This window comes from Elephas maximus, chromosome 6 (genome assembly GCF_024166365.1).
Source record: "Elephas maximus indicus isolate mEleMax1 chromosome 6, mEleMax1 primary haplotype, whole genome shotgun sequence".
NCBI classification, from domain to species: domain Eukaryota; kingdom Metazoa; phylum Chordata; class Mammalia; order Proboscidea; family Elephantidae; genus Elephas; species Elephas maximus.
In genome coordinates, this window is record NC_064824.1 from 29,436,933 (window position 1) to 29,463,825 (window position 26,893).

General features: G+C 38.9%; 1 protein-coding gene across 5 annotated transcripts in view; it reads left to right on the forward strand.

The window, feature by feature from the left end:
• The window catches only part of MGAT5 (alpha-1,6-mannosylglycoprotein 6-beta-N-acetylglucosaminyltransferase), a 425,977-nt gene that overhangs the window by 269,330 nt on the left and 129,754 nt on the right, over window positions 1–26,893 (forward strand). For all 5 annotated transcript variants that reach the window (XM_049889210.1, XM_049889214.1, XM_049889212.1 and 2 more), the window contains 5 exons: window positions 496–567; window positions 9,842–10,003; window positions 14,169–14,338; window positions 18,570–18,704; window positions 25,871–26,004. In XM_049889210.1, the coding sequence (XP_049745167.1) occupies window positions 496–567; window positions 9,842–10,003; window positions 14,169–14,338; window positions 18,570–18,704; window positions 25,871–26,004 (673 nt within the window). The remainder of the gene's footprint in view (window positions 1–495; window positions 568–9,841; window positions 10,004–14,168; window positions 14,339–18,569; window positions 18,705–25,870; window positions 26,005–26,893) is intronic.

Sequence of the window (26,893 nt, forward strand, 5' to 3'; positions counted from 1 at the left end):
GTGACTTAAATGTCACCCTGTTTCTGTTGCAGACAAGCCATAGCAGATAGCAGTTATTCCTCTCTGTTGCTAAATGGTTGCAGAGGCACGTTTACCTCCTCATTCACCTGTGACAGTGTTCAAGCCTTTCAAATATCTGCCACGTGAACCCGTCTTCTTCTGGTGTAGCAGTGTGAGGATAAGTGATTTAGGAATCAGTGACTACAAAGCACGTTGAAGGACGAACGTAAAGTGTTGTTGCTCCTCTTGATCTTTTCTGATTATTTCACCAGAAAGGACCCCTGTATCTGGCACCTGTACTCCTACATTGCTAGCTAAGTGTAGGAGTTTGAGTAATAATGATTAAAAAAAAAAAAAAATTTTTTTTTTTTTAATAGCCAACATTAATGTAATGCTTATGTGTTCCAGGTACTGTTCTCAGTGCTTTGTGCATGTATTTAATTCATTTAAAGAAATAGCCTAAGCGTGCTTAGTGTCTCTGGTTTGTTTTTTCAGGTTGAAAATTGGTGTCCTCGTTTACCCTGGAGAGCAAAAAATCCCTATGAAGAAGCTGATCATAATTCATTGGTAAGTGATTTTGGAAACTTCTTACTAGGCTTGTGCATTTAGGTCAGATGCCAAGTGAGTGCATGTGGAACCTTCTAGAAACCCAAGCTGTAATGTGAAATAATGTTAAACTGGAGAAATTCTGTCACCAGTCCTGTGGAAATCTGGGTGACCAAATCAGTCAACCAGTCAACATATATTTATTTATTGAGCAATTCTCTGAAGGTTCCTAAAGAACGTGCAACTCACATGAACAAGACCTGGTACCCGACATGGAAGCGCTCAGTGATCTAATGAGCATGATTGTTTTAAATAATGACCGTACTTGTCATAAGCACTGTCATAGAGGCCCATGAGAATTAATGAAGAAGCAACAATCTCAGCCTGCAGGGGTCAGGTGACTTCATAGAGTAGTCAACATTGGAGCTGAATTTAAAATGAGTTAGAATTCTGGGAAGATGGCAATGTAAATAGACCATGGTTCCAACTTTCCTCCATAAATACAACAAGGAATACAATGAGGAAATGCCACCCAGCTTTCAGGGACTCTGAATCAGGGGTCAGAAGACGGCAGCGGGGAACTGCAGACAGGCTAGCATGCTACAGGGTGGGCCCTGATACCAACAAGGTGAACCTCCCAGGGGGTCCATTCAGAACATAACACAGTAAATGTTGGCTGGTAGACTGATATAAACTCCTACAGAAAGTCCCCTACAGTGGAGCTAGGAGGAGGGTCACCTAAGAGGAGACTGCCTTCGTACGCCCAACCACCACAGGGCCACTGGGGCTCTGAAACCAAAACACAGGTCTTTTGGAAGTTCTCCTGGGGAGTGCTAGCACCTCCTCCTCCTCCTGAAATAGGAGAGTCTGCTTGTGCTTCCCCTGAAAGCCAGCTGAGATAGAAGCAGACCCCACAGAGGAGAGAAGGAAGCCTCAGGCAAAACTGAAGGACAATACCCAGCCCCAAAGGGAGCTCACTGGGTGTGGGTTCTCTGAAAAACACAGTCACAAAAAAACAAAAGAGAAGGGAGTAATAACCAGAGAGAGAGAACTGAGCCATCTGGAGAACAGATTGATTAGTACACAGTATCTCACCTCAATGGCAGGGCCAACTGGTGGACATACTGATCATAGCATGTTTTCTGGTGTCTTTGGGAGAGACTGAAAGTTGTAAACTGCAATCTGGAACTTTTGAGTCCTAATTAAACCAGGGATGGAAAAGGAGCTGTCACAGAGAGGGAGAGAAAATGGCAAGCAAAGACTGAAGACTGCCCACCTAAGATTTTTTTGCAGAAAATAATGTGGGAAAACCATCAAATGAGGGCAAGGAAATTGAGAAAGTTAACACTCTGAAAAATTCCAGTGCCCCCCCCAAAAATCACAGACACATAAAGAACAGAGAAACAATGACACATCCAAATGAACATCACAAAGGGAATGAAAGTGCATCTAGAAATAAATGACCCAAATAATTAAAAGAATGGAAGAATATAATGCAACAACATTAAACATAATTAAAGACCTAAGGGAAAACATAGACAAAGAGCTAAAATAAATAAGGAAAACAATGCAAGAACAAAATGAGGATATAAAAACAGATACTGCAATTGAAAGGTACAGTAACTGCAATGATAAACATAATAGAAGGACTTACCCACAGATTTAATCAGGCAGAAAAATCAGCAAATTAGAGCATAAGATAATTAAAATTACAGATGCTGAAGGTCAGTAAGAGCAGAGGCTCGAGAAGGCTGAGCACAGTTTAATGGAATTACGGGACAACAACAAGAGACCTAATATGTACATTATGGGAAGTACAGTAGGAGATGAGGAGAAAAAAGAACAAAAAGAATATTTAAATAAATAATGACAGAAAATATCCCCAATGTAACCAAGGACATGAACCTACAAATCCAAGAACCTCAAAGAATTCCAAACAGGATGAACCCAAATAGATCTACACCCAGACAAATCATGGTTAGGTTCTTAAAAAGTAAAGATACAGAGAGATTTCTGAAAGCGGTGAGAGAGAAACAAATGCTCACATGCAAAGGATTACCAATAAGATTAAATGCCTACTTCTAGTCAGAAACATTGGAGGCCAGAAGGCAATGGAACGATACATTTAAAATGCCGGGGGAGGGGGGAGAACTGTCAACGAAGAATACTATACCCAACAAAAGTATCCTTCAAGAATGAGGGTGAAATTAAAACATTCCCAGATAAACTTGAGCTGAGAGAGTTCATATGCACCAGACCAGCCTACAAAAAGTAGTAATGGGAGTTCTATAGGCAGAAGGGAAAAGACACTAAAAAGTCATTCAAAGCTATGCATACAAACAAAGATCCCTAATAAGGGGAAATGAATGGACAAGTACAAGGGTTGGTAATGAGGTATTCATTCTTGGTAATTCTAAATGTTTTGTCCTTCAAATTTTTAATAACAAATATATAAAAAGTATAAAATTGTTACAAAGCAAAAGAAATATGAAAATGAAATTAGAGATAACCGCAACAAAGGTGGGGAGAGGAATGGTGTAGATATAGAACTTCTTGTATGTTACTAAAGTTAAGTTGGTACTGACTTACCCTAGAGTATTATAAATATAAGCTGTTAAATGTAATATTCATGGTAACCACTAAGAAAATATCTAAAAAACATGCACAAAGGGAAAGGAGAACAGAACCAAAAAGGCTCACTACAATAAACCAACAAAACACAAAAACAAGTAGTAGTAAATGACAAAGACAAAGAAGGCATCTTAAGCATTAAAAAAAAAACAGGGCAGCAGTAAGTCACTTCTTATTGGTTTTTTACAGTGAATGTAAATGTACTAAATGCTCCAATCAAAAGGCCAAGAGTGGCAGAATGGATTAAAAAAAAAAAAAGAAAGAAAGATCCAACTGTATGCTGTTTACAGGGGACACACTTTAGATTAAGGACACGGAGAGGTTGAAAGTAAAAGGATGGGGGGAAAAAAATGCCATGCAGATAATAGCCAAAAGAATGCTTGGGTGGCAGTATTAACATCAGACAAAGTAGACTTTAACACAAAATCTGTTAGAAGAGATAAAGATGGGCATTACATAGTAATAAAAGGGTCAATTAATGAAGAACATTTAACAGTCATAAATATATATGCACCCAATATCAGAGCACCTAAATATATAAATTAAGTACTGATAAAATTGAAGGAGAAATACGTAGCACCACAGTAGTTGGAGATGTCAGTACACCACTTTCAGTATTGGAACAGAACGTCTCGAAGGAAGTTCAACAAGGAAACAGAAAACCTGAATGACACTATAAACCAACTAGATTTATAAACATATATTGAACACTTCACCCAACAACAGCATGATATACATTCTATTCCAGTGCTCTTGGATCATTCTCCAGGATAGACCATGTGTTAGGTCACAAAGCAAGTCTTTATAAATTTAAGAAGATTGAGAGCATATAAAGTATCTTCTCTGACCACAGCAGAGTAAGCTAGAAATCAATAATAGGAAAAAAAAGAAAAGAACTGAAAAATGCACAAACATATGGAAATTAAACAACATACTTTTAAACTACCAATGGGTCAAGTAAGAAATCAAAAGAAAAGTCACAGATTTCTTAGATTTAAATGAAAATATAAGCAAAACATACCAAAATTTATGGGATGGAGTGAAGGCAGTACTCAGGGGGAAACATAAAACAATAAATTAAATGCCTACATGAAAAAAGAAGAAAGAACTGAAATCAGTAGCCTACCTCAATAACTCCAGAAACTAGAAAGAGAAGAGTAAACTAAGCCTAAATCTACCAGAAGAAACAAAAATCAGAGCATAAATAAATAAAATCAAAAACAGAAAAACAATGGAATCAATAAAACCAGAAGTTAGTTCATAGAAAAGATCAATAAAATTGACAAACCTTTAGCTCAACTGACAAAGGAAAAAGGAGAAAAGATGCAAATAACTAAAATAAGAAATGAAAGAGGGGACATTACAATAGGCCCAATAGAAATAAAGAAAATTATGATAGAATATTATGAAGAACTGTAATGAAACACATACACCTGCTAACCAAAACCAGACAAAGACACTACAAGAAAAGAAAACTAAAGGCCAATATCTCTTATGAATTTTGATGTAACATCCTCAAAAAAAAAAAAAAAAAAAACTAGCAAACAGAATCCAACAGCATATTAAAAGGGTCATACACAATGACCAAGTGGGATTTATTCCAGGAATGCAGGGATAGTTCAACATTAGAAAATCAGTCAACATTATACACTACATCACTAGAACAAAGGAAAAGAACTACATGATCATCTCAATGGATGCAGAAAAAGCATTTGATAAAATCTAATACGATTGCTTGATGAAAACTCTAAAGATTGGAATAGAAGGGAAATTCCTCAGTATGATTCAGGCCATATATGAAAAGCCAACAGCTAACATTATATTTAATCGAGAAAGGTTGAGAGCTTTCCTCTTGAAATTGAAAACAAGACAAGGGTGTGCGCTCTCACCACTTCTATCCAGTATTGTATTAGAAGTCCTAGCCAGAGCAATAAGACAAGAAAAAAGAAATGAAAGGTATCCATTTTGGAAAGGAGGTAAAATTAGTTCTATTCATGGATGATATGATCCTCTATATAGAAAATCCCAAAGAATCCACAATATAACTTATAGAGCTAATAGAGAAATTTAGCAGAGTTTGCAGGGTACAAGGTTAAAAACAAACAAACAAAAAAAATCAGTTAGTTTTCTATACACCAGCAATAAGAAACCTGAAAGGGAAATTAAGAAAGTGATTTCATTTATGATAACTTCTAAGAGAATAAAATACCTACAATAAATTTAACCAGGGACGTGAAGGAGTTAAAATGAAAACTATAAAACCTAGCTGAAGAATATAAAACAGGACTTACATAAATGGAAAGATGCTCCATGTTCTTGGATTGGAAGACTTAACGTTGTTAGGATGAGGGTACAACCCAAAGCAATCTATAGATTCAACATAATCCCAATTAAAATTCCAACAGCCTTCTTTACAGAAATGGAAAAACCAATCCTGAACTCTATATGGAATGACAAGAGATGCTGAATAGCTAAAGCATTGTGGAATGAGAAGAACAAAGTAGGAGGACTACACTTCCTGATTTAAAACATTTTTACAGCTACAGTAATCAAAACAGCCTAGTGCTATTATAAAAATAGACACTTAGATCAGTGAAATAGAAATGAGAGTCCAGAAATAAACCCACATATCAATCTTCAACTGATTTTTGACAAAGGTGCTTTCTTAGGCTTGGTTCTCTAGAGAAGTAAAACCAATAAAGCATATAAATAAATATATAGATTTATATCAAGGAAATGGTTCACATGGTTGTAGAGGCTGGAACGTCCCAAGTCCATGAGTCAAGATAGAAGCTTCTCCTGACTCACCTAACCACAGGGGCTGGTGAACCCAAGATCGGCAGGTCAGAGAGCAGGGCTCTTGCTCACAGGCTGCAAAGATCGATGAATCCCAGAATCAGCAGGCAAGACTGCAGGTAAGCTGCTAGCTCAGGTCCCAAGAACTGGAGGTCACATGAACAGGAGCCAGCTGCAGCATCCAGAATGAGCAAAAGCTCATAGCCTTGCCAGAACGTCCACTTACACTCAATGAATGCCACATGCCCGAGGAAACTCCCTTTCAACTGATTGGCTACTCACAGCAGATGCCATGATGGAGGTGATCACATATCAAATCTCATCATGGAAGTGATCACAACATCATACGACTGCCAAACCACTGAGAATCATCGCCTAGCCAAGTTGGCACACAACCTTAGCCATCACCAGGCTAGTGGGAAAAGAGGAATCTTCAATAAATAGTGCTGAGAAAATTGGATTTCCACATGCAGAAAAGTGAAATAGGACCTTTGCCTCACACCATACACCAAAACAAATGAAAAACGGATTAAGAACCTACATGGGCAAACTAAAACCGTAAAATTTTCAGAAGAAAATGCAGGGGCAATGCTGTCAGGCCTAGTTTTAAACAGTGGATTATCTAATATAATAAAAGCAGAGACTACATAAGACAAAATAAATGGGACTTGGTAAAAAGTAAAAATTTTGTTTATCAAAAGGCTTTACCAAAAAAGTGAAAAGACAGTTTACCAACTGGGAGAATATCTTTGGAACTCATATATCCTATAAAGATAATAATAACCAAAATATATATAAAACTTTGACATCTTGGAAACCCTGGTGGCGTAGTGGTTAAGTGCTACAGCTGCTAACCAGAGGGTCAGCAGTTAGAATCCACCAGACGTTCCTTGGAAGCTCCATGGGGCAGTTCTACTCTGTGCTGTAGGTTCACCATGTGTTGGAATCGACTTGATGGCAACGGGCTTGGTTTAGTTGGTTGACATCTTAACAACAAAAAGACAAATAACCCAATCAAAATGGGCAAAGGACTTGACTAGACATTTCACCAAAGAGGACATTCAAATGGCCACCTAACACATGAGAAGATGCTCATCATCATTAACCCTCGGAGAGATGCAAATCAAAACCACAATGAGATACCATTTCACTCTCACTAGACTGGCTGTGATAAATAAATAACCAAAATAACAAATGTTGGCGAGGGTGTGGGGAAATTGGAACACTTACTTATTGCTGGTGGGAATGCAATATGGTACAGCTGTTGTGGAAAAAAGTGTGGCAGTTCCTCAAGAAACTAAGAATAGAACTATCATATGACTCAGCAATTCCACTCCTGGGTATATACCAAAAGACTTAAAAGCAGAGATTCAGAGACTTATCCACTAATGTTCATTGCAGCACTATTCACAATAGCCAAAAGGTGGAAACAACCTAAATGCTCATCATCAGATGAATAGATAAACAAAATGTGGTACATATATACAATGGAATACTACTCAGCCAGTAAGAGAAATTACGTCTTGATACATGGATGGAGCTGGAAAACATTATGCTGAGTGAAATAAGCCAGTTAGAAATGGACAAATATTGTATGACCTCACTTAGATAAAAAGACAAGGAAAGACAAATGTACAGAGACCAAAGTTTATTAGGGATTACAGCGGGTAGGGGGAAGCAGTAAAGGAGGGTTAATGATAATTAAAAAAATCACATTGATTAAGGTAGGGTCACACAGCTGATTAATTGCTGTGAATAAGTTGTATACCTATAAAAAATTGAATTGGAAAAAAAAAAAAAGAATAGCTGCTGAAACTGTTTATGTACAACCAAACACCTCATGGCATTTGATTCCTTGGTTTGGAGGTTTAGGGTCCTGGTTTCATGGGACATCCCAGTTAATTGGCCTAATAACGTGTTTAGTGCTTTCATTCTACCTCCTAGTTCTTTGTGTAGTGCCTGGGGTCTTAAAAGCTTGCAAGTAGCCATCCAAGGTACAACAATTGGTCTCTATTCACCCGGAGCAACAGAGGGAATAGGGAGAGTCAGGAATAGGAGGAGGATATGGAATGTGTGGCCAATTGCCTCTATGAACAACTGTTTTCTTTGGCATGAGACCAGAACTGGATGGTGTTCTACCATTACTGGACATTTTGATAGAAGATTCTATAAAAGAATCCTGATCAAAAATGGGAAAATGCAGAATAGAATTTCAAATTCTTACGGACTCCAGACCTTCTGGAGCCATGGAGGGTAGATGAACCCCTCACACACTTGCCCTTAGATTATCTTTAAACCTTAAACCAGAAATATCCCCTGAAGTCTTCTTAAGACTGAACAAATGTTTAGCTTAACTAGAGAAAAAGATCTGTCTTGAGTATCATGCTCTTTTAAGAACTATGTATATGGGATCAAATTGACAACAGCAACTCAGAAGATTATATGGGAACCTTAGCGGGGGGATAGTGAGGGAGGAACAACTCAGAAAAAGAGGGTGAGAATGGCTGTACAACTCTAAGAGTGTAATCAATGTCACTAAGTTGTATATGTAGAAACTGTTGAATTGGTGTATGTTTTACTCTGTGTGGTCTCAACAGCAACATCAAAATAAAATTCAGAAAAAAAAGAAAACATGATGTGTGAGATTATACTAGGTCAAAGAGAGAAGGATGTCTGTGATAAAGGGAAGTGCATGCAAAGCCACCAGTTATAAAAGAGGTTTATGTTTCCAGGGAGTAGATCTTGGCTTAGTGAGGCAAGTTGTGTTTGGATTAGATGAGTTAAAGAAGAGATTGGAAAGTTAGGTATGCCATCTTTGAAAGCTTAAGTCATTTTTCTTTAAAACAGAGATAAACAAACTTTTTCTGTAAAAAGCCAAATAGTAGATACTTTTGTTTTTGCCGGTCATATGGCCTCTATCCCAACTACTCAACTGCTATTGCAGCACAGAGAATGGCACAGACAAGTGTAAATGAATAGATGTGAAAGTGCTCCTGTAAAAGCTTTTTTACAAAAACAGGCAGCAAGGAGGATTTGGCCCAAGGATCGTGGTTTTCTGATAAATGGTTTAGACCATGGGAGTCCTGGGAAATCATTGAGTTTAGGGGGAACATGATCAGATGAGTATTTTAGAATGAACTATGGTGACTCTTGAAAGATGGATTCAGTATACTTCAGCTGCTTTGTGAAAAAAAAAAATACTGGTATTATTTTTCTGTTATTTCAATCACTGGATACATCTAGCTACATTAGAAAAATATTCTCCCTGGATTTTAAAATGTTCTTCCTGGAATTTTAAATTTTACTCAGCTGCATTAGAAAAGTGGTATTCCTGACTTTTAAGTTCCTTAGAAAATAATGGTTTTTTTGCTTGTTTGGACTGAGATAAAACTAGAAGTTGAACATTGATTTCTCTCTTTACATTATGGGACAGAAGAAGCTTTTTGGCAACCTCTGTAGTGGTAGGTAGCCTGTTAAGAATTTATTTCAGTTTTCCCAGGAGTCTGCTGCTCTGCAGAAGATCCATGTGGCACAATAAATTTGGGCACAGAAAATTTCGGGGTGCTGGAAGCATACTCATTGTGAAAAATGCATTTTAACATGGCCCAGTGCTTTGCAATGACTGTGCTGGCATTCCCAATTTCTAATTTTTTAATGATGTTCCTTACTGTGTATCAGCAGTCAGGGGCCTGACTTCAGTTTGCAAACCTGGGACGTTAAACTAAAGCTGCGCAGCAGACAAGACTCATTTTTGAAGCCCTGTATCTAATCGACTGTCTCTTTCCAGTTTTCAGATGTCTTGGCATGGAAACCATTATGCTTTCTGACATTTTATCTTCTATTCATTTTATTAAATTTTTGTTTCTAGGCTGAAATTCGTACGGATTTTAATATTCTCTACAGTATGATGAAAAAGCACGAAGAATTCCGGTGGATGAGACTCCGGATCCGGCGAATGGCCGATGCGTGGATCCAGGCAATCAAGTCCCTGGCAGAAAAGCAGAATCTTGAGAAAAGAAAGAGGAAGAAAGTGAGTATCTTCTTCAGTTCAGTCAGACACCGGTTCTCTTTTAAAATTTGACTTTGCTTGGAAACAAGACTAAGAGAAATGTCATGTCTCAAATGATATTCTCTCAGGGTGAACCTGCTCTGTCTTTTGTACATCCGTATTCCTTTCCCCAATAGCCGTACTTTTGCCCAGCAGGGAGCTGCACATGTATTTCTTGGTGAAGCCAAGCAGCATATATGCCTGCAAGATTTTCATTTGAACCATCTGACTGCCTCTCTCAGTAGAGTCTGGAAACTTTTCCCCGTTTCTTTTCCTGAACCCAGCCTTTGAGTTTCTCCCAGTTCAATTACATCATCTATGATAATTTTGTATTTTTAGTCATTGTCAGTTGTTAAATTGAGCAACCGGTGGGTTCTATTTCAGCTCTGTTTGGTTAATATTTCTGACTATGTTCCTAAGAGAGAGATGCTATCAATTAAGCCTGTACTAATTTGTTTCAAGTTGATGAGGAGTTGTTTGGAAAACCCTTAGAATACTTCTGGGCTTGGAAGAGTTTGTACCCCATAGCTATAGATTAAGTGGTTGTGGCTTTAGATGAAATGTTTTGGTTTAAGAACTGAGTAAAGTGAATGTTTTGTGCACACATCTAAAAAGAACTTAAAAATGAGTTTGATTTTTATAATATGACTAATTTTATAGTCTCAAAAAAAAAAAAACAGCAATACTCCAAGTCATAGTTTGATGGGTCATTTTTATTTAGATCCTGGGTTTATGAGACCACAGAACCAAACGTTCTGGCACCAAATAATCCTCTATGGAAGGACATGTGATGAGATTCTCCAGATGGGCTGTAAAAGGAAATAAAGAATATCTCTCTATGGAGTGGTCTCTGGGGTATGCTGTTAAGTGAAAAAAGATAGTTGGAGAGAAGTATGTGTTTTTAAAAGGGAGACAAAGTGTGTATGTCTGTATGTATGTGTGTGTGTGTATATATATAAAATACACATATGTGCTTCTTATATGAAAATAAATTGAAAGACTAAGCTGCAAAATTAAAAATAAGTGGTCCTATATTATAGGGGAGGAAGGGAATAAGATAGAGGCATTAGGTGTAAAAGCAAAACTTCTCTGAATATATCTTTGTAGATTTGAATTTGGAGCCATTTTGTATAAGTCTAAAACAAAATTTAATTACAAAAAAAAAAAGCCCTAAAAACCACAAAGAAAATAAAATAAACTAGCTGCATACATAGTTTTTTACAAAAACATAGAGAAGGACTATTCTTAGTGATTAGAACACGGTAATTTGTCTGAACATTTCTAATGGGATATCACCAAACAAAAAACAAAGACAAAAAACATTTCTTCCTAATCATGTAGTAGGTAGTGGTGCTGTAATTCTTATTCTGAATCCAATTGTGTATATGGGGATAAAGTGACTGAGTAATTTTGTTAGTGTCCCTGAGAAGTAGAATTTTCAGTGTGGGAGAAAGGAGATAACAGATATAAGATGATTAATATTACATAAAAACATTGTAATCCTGAGTTTGAATTAGAACTCATGATTTGTTTTATCTTTGAGAAAAAATAAATTTCTTCATTGTATGTACTCAAAAGGCCTAGAGACTGATTAACCTAGTAGTAATGAGCACCCCAAGTACCAGGTTTTGATCTCTAAATACTATTTCCACTAATGGGTATTAGGGGATCTTGGAAAAATGGCTGCATCAGGTCTGAGACAGAAGTAGTTCATGACAAGCTTAGAACATCTTGTCATACCAGAGAGCAAAGAAGCTATCCAGGACTACTAGGGTTGTGTCAAAAGAACTTAGGAGCCAACTTGGATGGCTTCCCACTGGCCAAGATGGAACAATTTGATAATCAGTAAGGATAATAATGCAGTGTACTGAAACACATCAAATATGCTTATATCCATGATTTTATAGCGATGTTTTTTAAACCCCATTGGTTCCTATTGGAGTATGCCAAAGAACAAATTTCTGTTTTGAAAACAGGTAAGTAAAGGAAAGAATCAAGCATTGACTAGGCATTTTTAATGCAAACAGTACCTCAGGGTAACCAAAGAACTGATGAGGGGTAGTTTCTCTATAGGGGTATTACAGCTAATAAATGAAGAAGGATTGATAGAATATCAACATTTTGCATCCCTTAATGGATGAATGGGGCCCCAGGGTGATGAAGACTGTTAAGGTGCTTGGCTGCTAACTGAAAGGTTGGATCTTGGAGTCTACCCAGAGGCACCTAGGAAGAAAGGCCTGGTGATTTACTTTCAAAAAATCAGCCTTGAAACCCTATGGAGCACAGTTCTACTTTGACACTCAAGAGGTCACCTTGTGTGTTGGGACTGACTCAGTGGCAACTGGTTTTGGTTATAATGGATGAATGGGTCTAGCAGTGATCATCAGTGGCTGCTCACAACACAAAACAGAGACACCCAGACCTTGTACCTCTCCGTGAAAGTACAAGCATCATCTGTGAAGTAGATGGCCAGAAAATCAAATCCAAATTGATCAATCTGTGTATCTAATTACTAATCTACTGGAAATATAAAGGACAGAGGAATCTGTTATATACTACCATTTGATTTAATTCAGCAAAAATCCCGTGTGGGAGACTCTCCTGGAAATACAAGCCAGTGTCTTTGACAAATGAATTACAAACACCTCCTCCTCAGAAAGAGTGATGAGGAGTGAATATAGGCTGAAGGAGGTTAAGAAACGTATCGGGCAGTTGTGATTTATTTGGCTTCTGAATTGAACAACTGCACTTACAAAAAATAGGAGACTGTTGACATGTGAACACTGACTGGATACTGGATGATATTTGTCTCAGTCATCTAGTGCTGCTAAAACAGAAAGGCCACAAGTGCGTGGCTTTAACAAAGAGAAATTTCTCACAGTCTAGTAGGTTACAAGTCCAAATTCAGGGTGTGGGCTCCAGGGGAACATTCTCTCTCTGTCGGCTCTGGAGGAAGGCCTTTGTCTTCAATCTTCCCCTGGCTGAGGAGCTTCTCAGGTGCGGGGACCCTGTGTCCAAAGGACGGGCTCTGCTCTTGGTGCTGCTTTCTTGGTGTTATGAGGTCCCCAACTCTCTGCTTGCTTCCCTTTCATCTCTTGAGAGATAAAAGGTGGTACAGACCACACCCCAGGGAAACTCCCTTTACCTTGGATCAGGAGGTGACCTGAGTAGGGTGATGTTACAATCCCACCCTAATCCTCTCAACATAAAATTCCAATCACAAAATGGAGGAAAACCACACAATACTGGGAATCATGGTCTAACCAAGTTGATACACACATTTTTGGGGGGACATAATTCAATCCATGACAGTACTGAAGAATTATTATTAACTATAAACTTGATGATGATGTATGGTCGTTTTTTTTAAGTAAACATTTGTTTTCTTTTACAGATACTTTCTGAAATATTTACAAGTGAAAAGCTATATCATCTAGGGTCTGCTTCAAAATAATCTAGAGAGGTTGGGAGAAAATGGGAGATATAGATTAAGTCCCTGGGTAGTTTAAATGGTTATCACACTCGGCTGCTGACCCAAAGGTTGGAGGTTTGAGTCTACCTAGAGGCATCTCAGAAGAAAGCCCTGACAATCTACTTCCAAAAAATCAGCCACTGAGAACCCTACAGAGCACAGCTCTATTCTGACACACATGGTTTCGCCATGAGCCGGTGTCTGCTTGATGGCAACAGTGTTTTTTTTTTTTTTGGTAAATTAAATATGGTTTGTCATGAACTAATGATTATTGAAGCTATGTAATGGGTATATCAGGATTGACTGTATTATATCTGTTTTTGTACATGCTGAAATTTTCCATATTAAAGGTTAAAAATATTCCTGCTACGGGAAGAAATCCAATATTGTTACAAGACAAGATCATGTTGTCCTGGCTTAACTTCTCTTAATTCAGATTTTCCAGATAGATCCCATTTTTCAAAAGCAGGTGTGTCTCATCACAGCTCATGCTCATAGCCATATCAAGGGCAGCAATTGCTTTCTTATTTTTGGAAAAATGGCATATCCCACATTGAGATTTCAGAACATCAACATGAGTTTAGAATCGGTTGATGACTTTTGGGTGTGTTACTGTGGAGTTTGTCCTTGGTTCAGTGGGAATACTCAACGTGTGCCTCTTTTGTTGTTTTCCAGGTCCTTGTTCACCTGGGACTCCTGACCAAGGAATCTGGATTTAAGATTGCAGAGACAGCTTTCAGTGGTGGCCCTCTCGGTGAATTGGTTCAGTGGAGTGATTTAATTACATCTCTGTACTTACTGGGCCATGACATTAGGATTTCAGCGTCACTGGCTGAGCTCAAAGAGTAAGGAGATTACTTTTCAATTTTAAAATCAGAATACAAAAAAGAAATTGTAAACTCTTCAAGCCCTCTATTAGTGTGTAATTTCTTGTGGAGGAAAATGGAAGTGATAATTCACTAAACAGGAGATAAGAAGATTATTTTCAGGAGCTAAATACATACACTGTGAAAAGGATAATATGTTTTCATTGTAGCTGTGGGCTCCAGAGGCTTCATAAATGAATGCAGAAAATTCCAACTAAGAAGCTTATGCTTTGCTATTCCAGGTGCTTCCAACATCTGCAGCACAAAACATTACCGACTTTACTAATTCCCTGTCTCTTGATGAAATTCATACCATTCCCGACTCAGCATCAGGCTCTCTAAACCTTAAAACAGGGCACGTTCCTGTTTATAATTTAATTTGGATGGAATGAATTTCCTGAAAGCCCAGATCCCATCCCTTTTCAGTTAGCCAACTTTCAACTGAATCTGTTAACTCCACCTGAGTTTTCTCCTTCACTGAAATTTGCTTCTAGTGCTAGCCCTTTCTTAATCCCTTTTAGATTGAGACAGCTAAGCAGGAAACCTGTAGGTCACTGTTACTCCATTCGGATCACTGCCCATAGAAGCTTTCTACTCAATGGCCAAGTTATCATGGTGCAATATGTCAAATGTTTTCAGGAGAAATACCTTGAGTGAACATTCTAGAGTTAGAAAGGATGTTAAGGCAATGTATGTTCCACCCTGCTCCTGCTTTATTATGCCAGACATTGATGCTATGAAGGGCCACTTGTGTTAGGTCCAAGATCCACATCTGGTCAGTGGCGGTGTGGAAATGAAAGCAGTAGTATCAATAAAGATAACAGCAGCTATCATGTGTTAAGTGATTTCCAGACACCAGGTGCTGTGATAAGGGCTTTAATTAAAACAGTAGTATCAACAATTATGACAGCCAAAATACTGATGATGACTATTCACAGCTAACATTCGTTGAACGTTTAATGTGCGGCAGATGTTGTTGCTGTTGTTGTTAGGTGCTGTCGAGTTGGTTCCAACTCGTAGCAACTCTGTGTACAACAGAATGAAACACTGCCCGGTCTTGCGCCATCCTCACCATCGTTGCTGTGTTTGAGCCCATTGTTGCAGTCACTGTGTCAGTCCATCTCATTGAAGGTCATCCTCTTTTTCTCTGGCTCTGTATTTCACCAAGCGTGATGTCCTTCTCCAGGGACTGGTCCTTCCTGATAACATCCAAAATACATGAGACGAAGTCTCACCATCCTCGCTTTTAAGGAGCATCCTGGCTGTACTTCTTCCAAGACAGAATTGTTCTTCTGGCAGTCCATGGCATACTCAATATTCCTCGCCAACACCACAATTCAAAGGCACCATTCAAGTGCACCAGATGCTAAGCACTTCTTATGTTTTATCTATTTAGTCCCTAGCACAAATTCAGAAGTAGTTGTTGGTACTGCCTGCATTTTAAAGATGAGGAAACTGAGGCTCAGAGACCAAAATTGAATTGGTCAGTGTTACATGGGTAGTATGTGGAAGAGCCGGAATTTGATCCCTGTGTCTGTCTGACTTTGAAGCCTGTATCCTTAACCACATTGTGACTTTCAAGGGTAGATAAACTTGAGGTCTTCTGAACCCTTAATCACCACCATTGTCCTTTTACCCTGCTGCCTCTTGTTGCCTTCTTCCTGCTTGCTTAAAACGCATAGGCTATACAACTTATAAAGTAGATACATTCATACGTTTAAAAATTACTCTTTCAGTGTTTTCTGTGGGCTGGCTCTTGGTATGGCATATGCAGAGATGGCCAGCATATGGTCAAGGAGTTGTCGGTCTTCTGTTAATTAGAGCCCAATCTGGTTAATGCAGATGGAGGCGTGGACGTTAGAACCTAAGCGGGAGTGCAGGAACTGTGGATATGGTTCACCGTGTTTAGCACCTAGAAAGTACCTGGTACACACACACGGGGTGCTTATTCCTGTTTATTGAATGAATAAGTGAGAGGATGAAGAAATGAAGGGGTGAGTGGGTAGTGAACAAATGAAGTATAAGGCATTGGGAGAGAAACACCAGGAAGCACACAAGTTCTCCCTGGAGTGGGCAAGAGAACTGTGTAGGGATTTGTCAAGCATAGATTTAATTCTCCGATCAAGAGACGTCTATAAAGTCTTTAAGCATGGTGTCAGTGCCAGATGTCTTTTATTTAAGAAGATTATCATAGGAGCAACATAGAGCAGTGGTTCCCAAACCTGCCAGCGTATTAGAATTACCTGGTCGGGGTAGATTGTCCTATAGGCAAGGTAAGCACAGTGCCTACCTTGCTTACCAGATTATCTGTAGTGAACAGTTTCACATTTTTTTCACATCAAAGATTCTGCTTTGAGTTATGGCTGGCATCTGTCTGTCTCCCACCCCACAGCACCTTCCTACAGAATCAAAGCCTCTTTTCAAATTGACAGTCCCTGACAGGGGCGGATAACCCAGTAAGCAAGGTAAGCATGGGCTTACTTGTGCTTACTTACTAATCAAAGACGTGGTGAAACCCATGTGAAATTGTTGCACTACAAATGATTTGGTAAGTAAGGGAAGCACTGTGCTTACCTTGCCTATTGGATAATCAGCCCTTGCCTGGGATCTTTTTAAAATTCCAAAGCTCAGACTAATCGAGTCACAGCTTTTGGGAATTGGACTCAGGCATAAGTAGATGCCCCCAAGTGATTATACTGGCAGACAAGTTTGGGAACCACTTAATAGTGGGGCCAGCAAACAAGAAGAACAAATCCATCCCTCTCCCTGTATTTGTAAATAAAGTTTTATTGAAGCACAGCCATACCCATTTGTTTATATTATGTCTACGGCTGTTTTGGTCCCTGGGTGGTATAAAGGGTCAATGTGCTTGACTGCTAATCAAAAAGTTAGCGGTTAAAAAAAGAAAAAAGTTAGCGGTTCAAGGTGACCTGGTGATTTGGTTCTGAAAAATCAGCCACTGAAAACACTAGGGAGCACAATTCTACCCAGACACACAACGAGTCAGAATTGACTCAGTGGCAACTGGTTGTGGTGGTAGATGGCTACACCGTCAGGGATGAGTAGTTGCAAAGTTTTTTTTGAAAAAGTGAAAGTATTTCCTGCATGGCCGTTTATAGAAAAAGTTTTCTGACCCTTAGGATAGAGTCATGTAGGAAGAAAGTGGTTATAGGGATCTCAGCGTTTTCAGAAACCCAGCAGAGAAGAAAAGAAGGCCTGAAGAACTGACCCTACAACACTGTAGAGCAGAGTCTTGAATGTGACTCTTGTCCTTTGAAGTAGACTGCCCAGAACTTGCTGAAGGATTGTTATGGGGTGTGGGCAGGGGTAAAAAGGAGCAGTAATGACTGATTTTCTAGGTGAACGCAGTATGTTTAGCAGTCATTTACTACCATCTGTGAAGCCGGCATGTCGATCATGTAGAGTGCCACTTTCTGAGTTCAAGGGTGATGGATGGATGGTTGGATGGATGGGGATGGGTGGATGGGTGGGTGGGTGGATGAGTGAGTGGATGAGTGAGTGGATGGGTGGAAAGGGAAGTGGGAAGGGTAATGAAATATAAGTCATAGGGCTGGTTCTGTAATACAGTCTAGTGAGAAAAAATTTACATAAGAGAAATAATTAGGGAATGCTGAAAGACAGTATAGAAAGAAATTATTACAGTAGAAGCTAGAAATGGAAGGCAGTTAGAGAAAGAAAGGATAGGTTATTCAGTAAGGCCTGGAATAATAAGTACCAGCTGTGTGGAGGAAGCTAATAGTCACTGAGAGTCTACACTAGGGACTTTGTTGTTAATAGCTCATTTAATCTGCCTAAGGACTTCTGAGAAGTTAGCATCATATCCAATCCATATTCAAGCCTTTTTTTTTTTTTTTTTTGGTGGTCAGGGAGAAAGAGGGAAGATGATGAGAGAAAAACTCAGACAGGTTAACATATCTGAGGTCTCATAGCTGCTGGTTGGTGAAGGCAAATCCCGACCCAGAGCTTTCTTGGTTTCAAAGGCTGTGCTTGTTTTTTTCAAGAGTCAGTATCAGGGCTGTGGGTAGATTTTGCTGGGTGGTAAGAATTTGGATGGGCAGTGTATTTGGAAGGCCCATGCTGCTGTGTTCAATGAGGTTTCTTTGAATGCATATTTGCCTATTAAAGTTGCCAGGTGTAGTACCTTGGAGTGAATTATGTCTTTTCTTTCCCTCCTCTGCTTTTTCTCTAGAATAATGAAGAAGGTTGTAGGAAACCGATCTGGCTGCCCAACTGTAGGGGACAGAATCGTTGAACTCATTTATATTGATATTGTGGGACTCGCTCAATTCAAGAAAACTCTTGGACCATCATGGGTTCATTACCAGTAAGTACTAATATACTGTTCTTCATATTTTTAGAGCTCCACCACCCCAAGGATTACAAGTTTGCAGATAGAAGAAGCTTATCAAACATTATCTTCTGAACTGTGTGGAGTATATTTCTCATTTCTAATTGAAATTCAGATTCTTCACAGTGACTTTTTATCTTCAAGGGCTATTCATTATTTTCATTGATTTCTCAAGAATAGAAAACAAATGTCGCACCTCCTTTTTGCCTTCCCTAATACTTTTTTTTTTAACACTTAACATTCCTCTCTCAATACACCCACAGCAGTCTCATCTATTTAATCAAATAATGATTTTGATACAGTATGAGCAGTGTCATTTCTTGTGTTCCCTAAGTTTGAGACGATGATTCATTTCTTATACCTTTGCCTTCATCAGTCTTCTTGTCATTTTTGGAAGAGAATGCCAGGAAGACCTTGTCTGAAGGCTGGGTCTTGTACTTTTTAAGATAAGCTTCATGCTTAATATGACTAGGGTGACTGCCTTTCTTACTTGAAATACTAGCTCCGTGTTTCCAGAATGTAGGTTTGGGATGAGAAGTATTTGAAAGGATTTACATAATTTTACATGGTGCACAAACATAGCACTAAAACTAAATAACATTCAATTGTATAATGAGATTCGTTAATTTTTCAATTTTATTTCAGCCTGAGAAAAGGCTTAATGTAATGCTAATATATCTTCAGCATAAGTCAAAATCGACTTGCTGGCACTGGATTTGGTTTGGTTTGGTTATATCTTCAACATTTATTTTAACACTTGCATGCATTTTTAATGAAGTGAAAGTAGCTGTAAGTCTGAGCTTTAAGCCGGCCTATGCATCTAGCTTGAATTTAATAGTACTTTTTTGGAGGGGCTGTATGGTTTTTTTGTTACCTGCCATTTATTGCAGTTAATACTGGCTTTCATTTATCAGCTCAATTAAAAAATGAAGTTAAAAAAGGCGAATAAATTTAAATATTTACTTAATATGATAGTATAAAGGGTATGAATTTGGCAAAAATTGTGAAGATAGGTAAACATTGTACCAGTTGATAGTGAATGTTGATTTATAGTTTAAACCAACTTCCTAAGAGAAAATGTAAAATTTCTCAATTATTACGACTTAGAAATTCCTCCATGCTTTTTTTCTATTGTTAGTGGGTAAAGAGGATAGTTTGACGTATTCTTCTGACTTAATAATTGAGTCCTAATAGCCTGAACTGGAGTTCCTGGTTGGCGCAAACAGTTAAGCACTCAGCTACTAACTAACTGAAAGGTTAGCAGTTCCAGCCCACACAGAGTCACTTCTAAAGAAATGCCTGGTGATCTAACTCCTAAAAATCAGTCACTGAAAACCCTGTGGAGCCCAGTTCTACAGACACATGTAAGTCAGAATCAGCCTGATGGCAACTGGCTTTTTTTTTTTTTTTTTTTTTTAAATAGCCTAAACTAGATCTCTCTTTTTCAGGGTAGTTTAGAGTTTAATGTTAACTTTAACCTCCAACGTTCCGTCAGATTGGACGTCTTTTAGAAATTAGAAGAAAATTAAACTGAAAGTATTTAGGACCTTCTCAAAAACAGAGGGGGCAGAAAACCACCCACTGTAGACTCACCCACAGTGATTTCCTCATTGGCAGTGAAGCACTCACGGGTGGTGGGGGGACAGCTTTGACTGAAGAGAGACAGCTGTCTTCATGTCTTTTTGGTTATACTTTCACAGAAAAAAAAAATGAAAAACTTAGTTTGAGCCAGAAATGCAGACCGTCTTTCTTCATCATTTTTTTTTTTTCCTGGTTGGTTTTTTCCCTAAAATCTTCATAAATCACAGGCCACCACATTCCTTCTCAATTAGGTGGAAATAACCGTCTTTCTTCTTGGTTAATAAGCCGTGTACTAAACATTTTTTTTTTTTTTAGCTACAACATTAAAAAAAGAAAAGCAGAACCTGTTGCGTTCTGGTTTTTTGCAGATGGCAGGCATCTGATAAATGTGAACAAGGAATTGGGCAGTACAGACATCCCATGACTCACATAACCTCACTATTAGGAAGGGCTGTTTGGATAGAAAAATATCCTCAGCGGTAGTGTTTAGGTCAATTAAAAAGAACGATTTCATTACTAACATGGTCGCTGTTGATTGGTATTTGATTCTTGTTGGATGAAAAGGCACCTCAGAGGGGATTTTTTGGTACATTGTAATGTTTATTCTGCCTTTCTTTATAATAAATCATCCACCTTAATAATATTAGCTGGCAAAGAGGTCCATTAATAGTGTAGCCTTGTACTCTTTGTGGTGTGAACAAGCTAAGATTTCATCAGAAGACCAAGCAGGCACTCTAGAACGTTTTTTGTCCATTTTTATCTCTTTTGAAGTTTAGAAATTGACAGGATTTTCATCTTGGTTTGGATCAGAAATCAGTTGTCTTGTTTGATAGTACCAGTAAAACCAATAGATGGTATGAATTTCATTAAATGTAAAGTGACTGTCTGATCTTTCAACTAAGGAACAAACACTTGATGCCCATGACTTGGAGAAACATTTGCAAATTCTGTCCAATTTTTGTAGGGACCCAGGAGATTCAATTAAATAAACGTCTATTAAATGCAGGTAGTCCCTGACTTATGATAGGGTTCCATTCCAACAACTCCATCATTAAGTCGGCTGTGATGTGAATAGAATACCTTTTTTTTTTTTTTTTCAGTTTTCATTATTGCCTTTTATTATCAGTATCTTTGTAAATCCTGTATTTGTCTTTGGGAGTTGGAAACATTACGTATAGATTTACAGATATATTTTAAGGTCATATGTGATACATATTACTAACAAGAAGATGCGTAAAAAAAGCAGTTGTTAACTACAGTTGGTCATAACTTGAATAGATTACAAGTCAGGGATTATCTGTATCTAGATGTGACCCCTTATTCTGCTAGGTATTGTAAAACTCATAGCTCTTTTCTTCCCATGAAGCCTTTGCTTAGCATTGAAGACTGTATTAGTTTCCTGAGGCTTCCATAACAAATTACCACAAACTGGATGGATTAAAACATCAGAAGTTCATTTTGTCACAGTTCTAGAGGCATAAATTCCAAAAATCAAGGTGTTCGCTTGGTTGTGCTGTCTCCAAAGGCTCTAGGGTAGGATTCTTCCTTGCCTCTTGCAGCTTCTGGTGACTCCAGGCATTTCTCAGCTTGTAGCTATAAGACTCCACTTTCTACCTCTGTGTTTACATGGCCCTCTCTTCTTCTGTCTCTTATGAGAACACTTACCATTGGATTTAGGGCCCACTTGGGTAATCCAAGATGATCTGCTCTTGAGATCCTTACCTTAATTACATCTGCAAAGAACCTTTTTCCAAATGAAGTCAGGTTTGCATTGTTCTGGGAAATTGACGTATTTTCTGGAGGACCACCAGTCAACTCACTACAAGATAAACAGGAAAATAAGGTGCAAGTAGTCCAAGATACCATGTCTTACCTGAAACTCCAAATTAGAAAGTAAGTCCTAGCAAGAATGTTGTGTGTGTCCATCTCGTAGTGGAGCAGCCAAGAGTATTGAGACTGTTCCAAGACTCACTTGGCATTGATGTAGCTGTCTTTGTTGGAGGAAGGCAGCTGCCTCGGGCATCGAGGCAAATAAGTCATTAGTCTGTCCTTGATGCTCCAGACACACAAAAGACATTAGAGGAGCAGCATAAATATTAACAACACAAGCCACAGTTCTAAAACCCACAGATGTGGAAGGATTGAAAAAGAAAATCTATAATGTTGAGCCTCCTGTCATGAACAAAGATTAGTCTCCTGCCCCTGGTTTATAAAATAAACCTGAGTAAGACAGAAAACAGACAATTTCCAACCCCAAACCTCAAGTTTAAGATTGTAGAGTCATATCTCAGTTTTTCAATCATTCCATAGTCTTTCATCATGAAGAAGTCTAACATCTAGACACTATAAAAAAAAGAAACCCAGGCTTTCAGGAGTTAAGCTCCCACCAGGCATCTTTACTTGTCATGGCTTGTTTTAATTGTCCAAATTAAAAATAACAATAGTAAAATTCCCAGTTAAAAATATAATCACAAGCCAAAGCTAGAAAAGCCAGAGAGGAACAGCAGAGACCGTTAGAGAGATTTGACGGCAAATAAGTGGAAGATGCTGGAGGTTTTGGGTGAGGGTTCCTTACAACAAGGTGGCATGTTTCTCCCTGCAGTGACTTCAGGGACCGTTGAACTCATGGACTCACAGAGGGGTGCTGGCAAATTCCAGCTGTGGTGAGAAGCTGACATTCCACAGCCCCACCTGTCAGAGCAACTTTAGCCCGTGACTGTGTCTTCCTTCCTTCTTCCCCTCTCTTCTCTCGTGGCGACCTTCTGGAGAGCTGCCGCTATTGTCTGCACTGCTTTCTGAATACTACTGCCTTTTTCTGAAGAAATATGCTGGCTTCAACCCATTCCTTTTTCATCTTATTTTAAGATAAATATTAAGAAATGAGAAGGCTTATTATTAAACAGAGGAAAGGAATGCTCTGAGCTATTCAAAGAGCAGGGAAAATAAGCGCTGATCAGTTCCTTTAGGTCCCTTACTTTGTTTTTCCTGGACTTGGGGCCCTTTTTTTGTCCACCTATTGACTGCCATGCTGATGGCACGCTCTTGGTGATACTGTGAAAATTGTCACTGTGATGAGAGCCACATAGAAATCCAAAGCCAGGACCCCTTCATGTGGTCAGCCTGTGTTTCGCCATATGATCCTGGCCCACCCTCCCTTTCTCCCCCTTTCTTTTCTTCTCTTTCTTGTGTAGACAAATGGTGGGGATCTCTGATGAGAGAGTGATCACACTAAAATGGCAGTTTTACTATTGCTCTTCCTGGAGAATTCAATCCAGTGTTTGGATTTTTTTTTCTTTTTTCCTAACTAACACATTGAAGTAAAAATAAAAAGTTGAGAATGGCATCCTAATGGTGGACAAGGAAGAAAGATATAGAGTCAGACACTTAAAAATCAATGCCATCATCTGATTCTAAAATGTAGGCTTTATACAACTTGATCAAGGCAAGGTCATAGAAGCTTCACGGACACATCGGAATTCCGTAAGGGACCAAATTACAAGGCTGAGGGCTGAGGACCATGGTCTCAGGGGACATACAGCTCAGTTGGCCTGGCATAGTTTATGAAGAAAATATTCTACATCTTACTTTGAAGAGTAGCATCTGGGGTCTTAAAAGCTTGTCAGTGGCCATCTAAGATACACTGCTGGCCCCACCCCATTTGGAGCAAGGGAGAATGAAGAAAACTAAAGACACAAGGGAAAGATTAGTCCAAAGTACTAATGGACCACAGCTACCACAGCCTCTACCAGACTGAGTCCAGCATAACTAGATGCTGCCCGGCTACCACCACCAACTGCTGTGACAGGGATCACAATAGAGGGTCCCAAACAGAGCTGGAGAAAAGTGTAGAACAAAACTCTAACTCAAAAAAAGAAAAAAAGACCATACTTACTGGTCTGATGGAACCTGGAGAAACCCTGAAAGTATGGCTCCTGAACACCCTTTTAACTCAGTACTGAAGTCACTCCTGAGGTTCACCCGTCAGCCAAAGAGCAGACAGGCCCATAAAACAAACAGTAATACACGTAGCTCAGTCATGTATATAAGACTAAATGGACACACCAGCCTAGGGGCAAGGTCAGGAAGGCAGGAGGGGACAGGAAAGTGGGCAAATGGAAATGGGGAACCCAAGATTGAGAAGGGGAGAGTGTTGACACATGGCAGGATTAGCAGCCAGTGCCACAAAACAATACATATATTGTTTAATGAGAAACTAATTTGCTATGTAAACCTTCATCTAAAGCACAATAAAAAATAATAAAAGAAAAAAATGTAGGCTTTAATCTTTACTGACTTTTGTGCTTATTGGTCCAGTCATTCAGAATTATCATTGGTACCAAAGGCCAGTCCCCAGCTAAATTTACATCATTGTTTTGAGGATGAGTGATGAAATAAATGTAATAAAAATCAATAAGTTTTGTTTCAGTATTGATTCCTTTGTTCCAACTGGCCATTCTTTGTGCACACTAGAACGGGGCCATATGGTCTCTCTTGCAGCTACCCAACTCTGATGTTATAGCACAAAAGCTGCCATAGATAACATGTAAATGATTGGGCTTGGCTGTGTTCAAGTAACATTTTACTATGGATGCTAAAATTTGAATTTTATATGATTTTCATGTTTCATGAAAGTCTTTTTTTTAATCCATTAAAAAAATGTAAAAACTATTTTTAGCTCACAAATCATGCACAAGTCAGTGGACCAGATTCGGCCTACAGCTGAAGCTTTGGTAGAGCAACCTAATGAAACATCTTCAGTTTCATTTCTTCAGGCTCAGGAGAAAGGAATATGTTTCTGTTACTATCGAAAGCTTAAATATTGGCACTGCCTATTGAGCAAGATTCTAAGCTTTAGTTGATAGCGTAAACCAAATACTCTAACTGATGAAAATGTTGAATGATTGCCGAGAGAGGTAGGCATGCCATATGCCTCAAGCAGAATGGGACTGCTAAATATGGTAGCTCTTCGTTTCTTCAACAGCTGTTCATTAAGCACCTGCTCTAGGCTCAGCCCTGAGTGGAACAAACGGCTAGTGCTTGGCTGCTAACCGAAAGGTTGGTGGTTCCAGTCCACCCAGAGGCATTTTGGGAAAAGACCTGGCAATCTACTTCCAAAAAAGCTGCCATTGAAAACCCTATGGAGCACAGTTCCACCCTGACACACAATGGGTGGCCACGAGTTGGAATCGACTCAATGGCAAATAGTTTTTATATGCTTAATCCTGGCTAGGTGCCAGGTATACAGCAGTGAACACGGAAATCTGCAGTCCTAGCTTTAATGGGATTTTTTTTTTAGTAGTATTTGAGAAATCATCTATGCTGTAGTCAGCTCATCTGAAGGAAATGGTAGCTGTTATGTAATGGCTAAGGTACTAAAGTCGCACAGGTAGATGTTTGATATACAAGCTCTTCTAAAATCTCTCAATTCCTGCCCAATAGTATTTCCAGGTAAAACTATCTGTCCATTCTTGATAGTCTTTGAAGAGGGGTCGGAGGTTTCCCCTTTTGAACTTTGAGGTCTAGGGCGTACTTTTAAACTCATCACTTTTTTTTTTTTTCAGGTGCATGCTCCGAGTCCTAGACTCATTTGGCACTGAACCAGAATTTAATCATGCTAATTATGCCCAGTCTAAAGGCCACAAGACCCCCTGGGGAAAATGGAATCTGAACCCTCAGCAGTTTTATACCATGTTTCGTGAGTATTCATGCTTTCCCTCTGCTTTCTAGAATGCCACCGAAGATGGATGAAAAAATAAATGAGTCTGACATCTATTTGGGCTATGATTCTCAGGGCCCTTAGCTTCCAAAGTATGTACTGTTGAGCCTTTTCCTTGGAATGAACTGGATTTCTTATATTGGAATTGAAAGGCCCTGTGAGCATTTTGTAAAAAGCCTTGGAGATGTTCTGGAGGAAGGTTTGAAGTTTGAAAGTTTGTGAAGTATCAGTAGAAACCTCTTGGGAAAAGACTTTGTGGGTTGGTGTTGGATTGGCAGGCTCTAAACACGCTCCACACCACAGATGCTGTTTAGGCCCCACTTCTGTTTAAGGAGGTCTTCCATGTAGATACATTTTCTGGATAATTAAACCGTAATTATTTTCAGCCTCAAACTTTTTAAAATATTAGCTTTTTTTAAGTGGAGCCTTTTTAAACCCTGCTTCTTACTTTACTGATTTCTTAAATACTGGTCCTAGAATGGAATGTCACCTTCCCTTGCTGACTTAGAGTCACTGTTGTCAGTAGTGGTTATTCTTATATGAGGTAATATATAAAACCCATTGCCATCAAGTTGATTCCAACTGATAGCAACCCTGTAGGACAGGATAGAACTGCCCCATAGGGTTTCCAGGGAGCAGCTAGGTAGACCGGAACTGCCAAGCTTTTGGTTACCAGCCAGGCTCTAACCATTATGCCACCAGGACTCCAATGTGGTGATAGAGCACACTAAAAGATGATGAACTAACTGACCTCAACTACTATGTTCTTATAATTTTTCTATTTCTATAGTTTTCTTTTCCATATTCACTGTATCTTACTGCTTCTGTCGGTTTACCTGCCTCTAGCTTCATTTCCTTTCTAATTAGC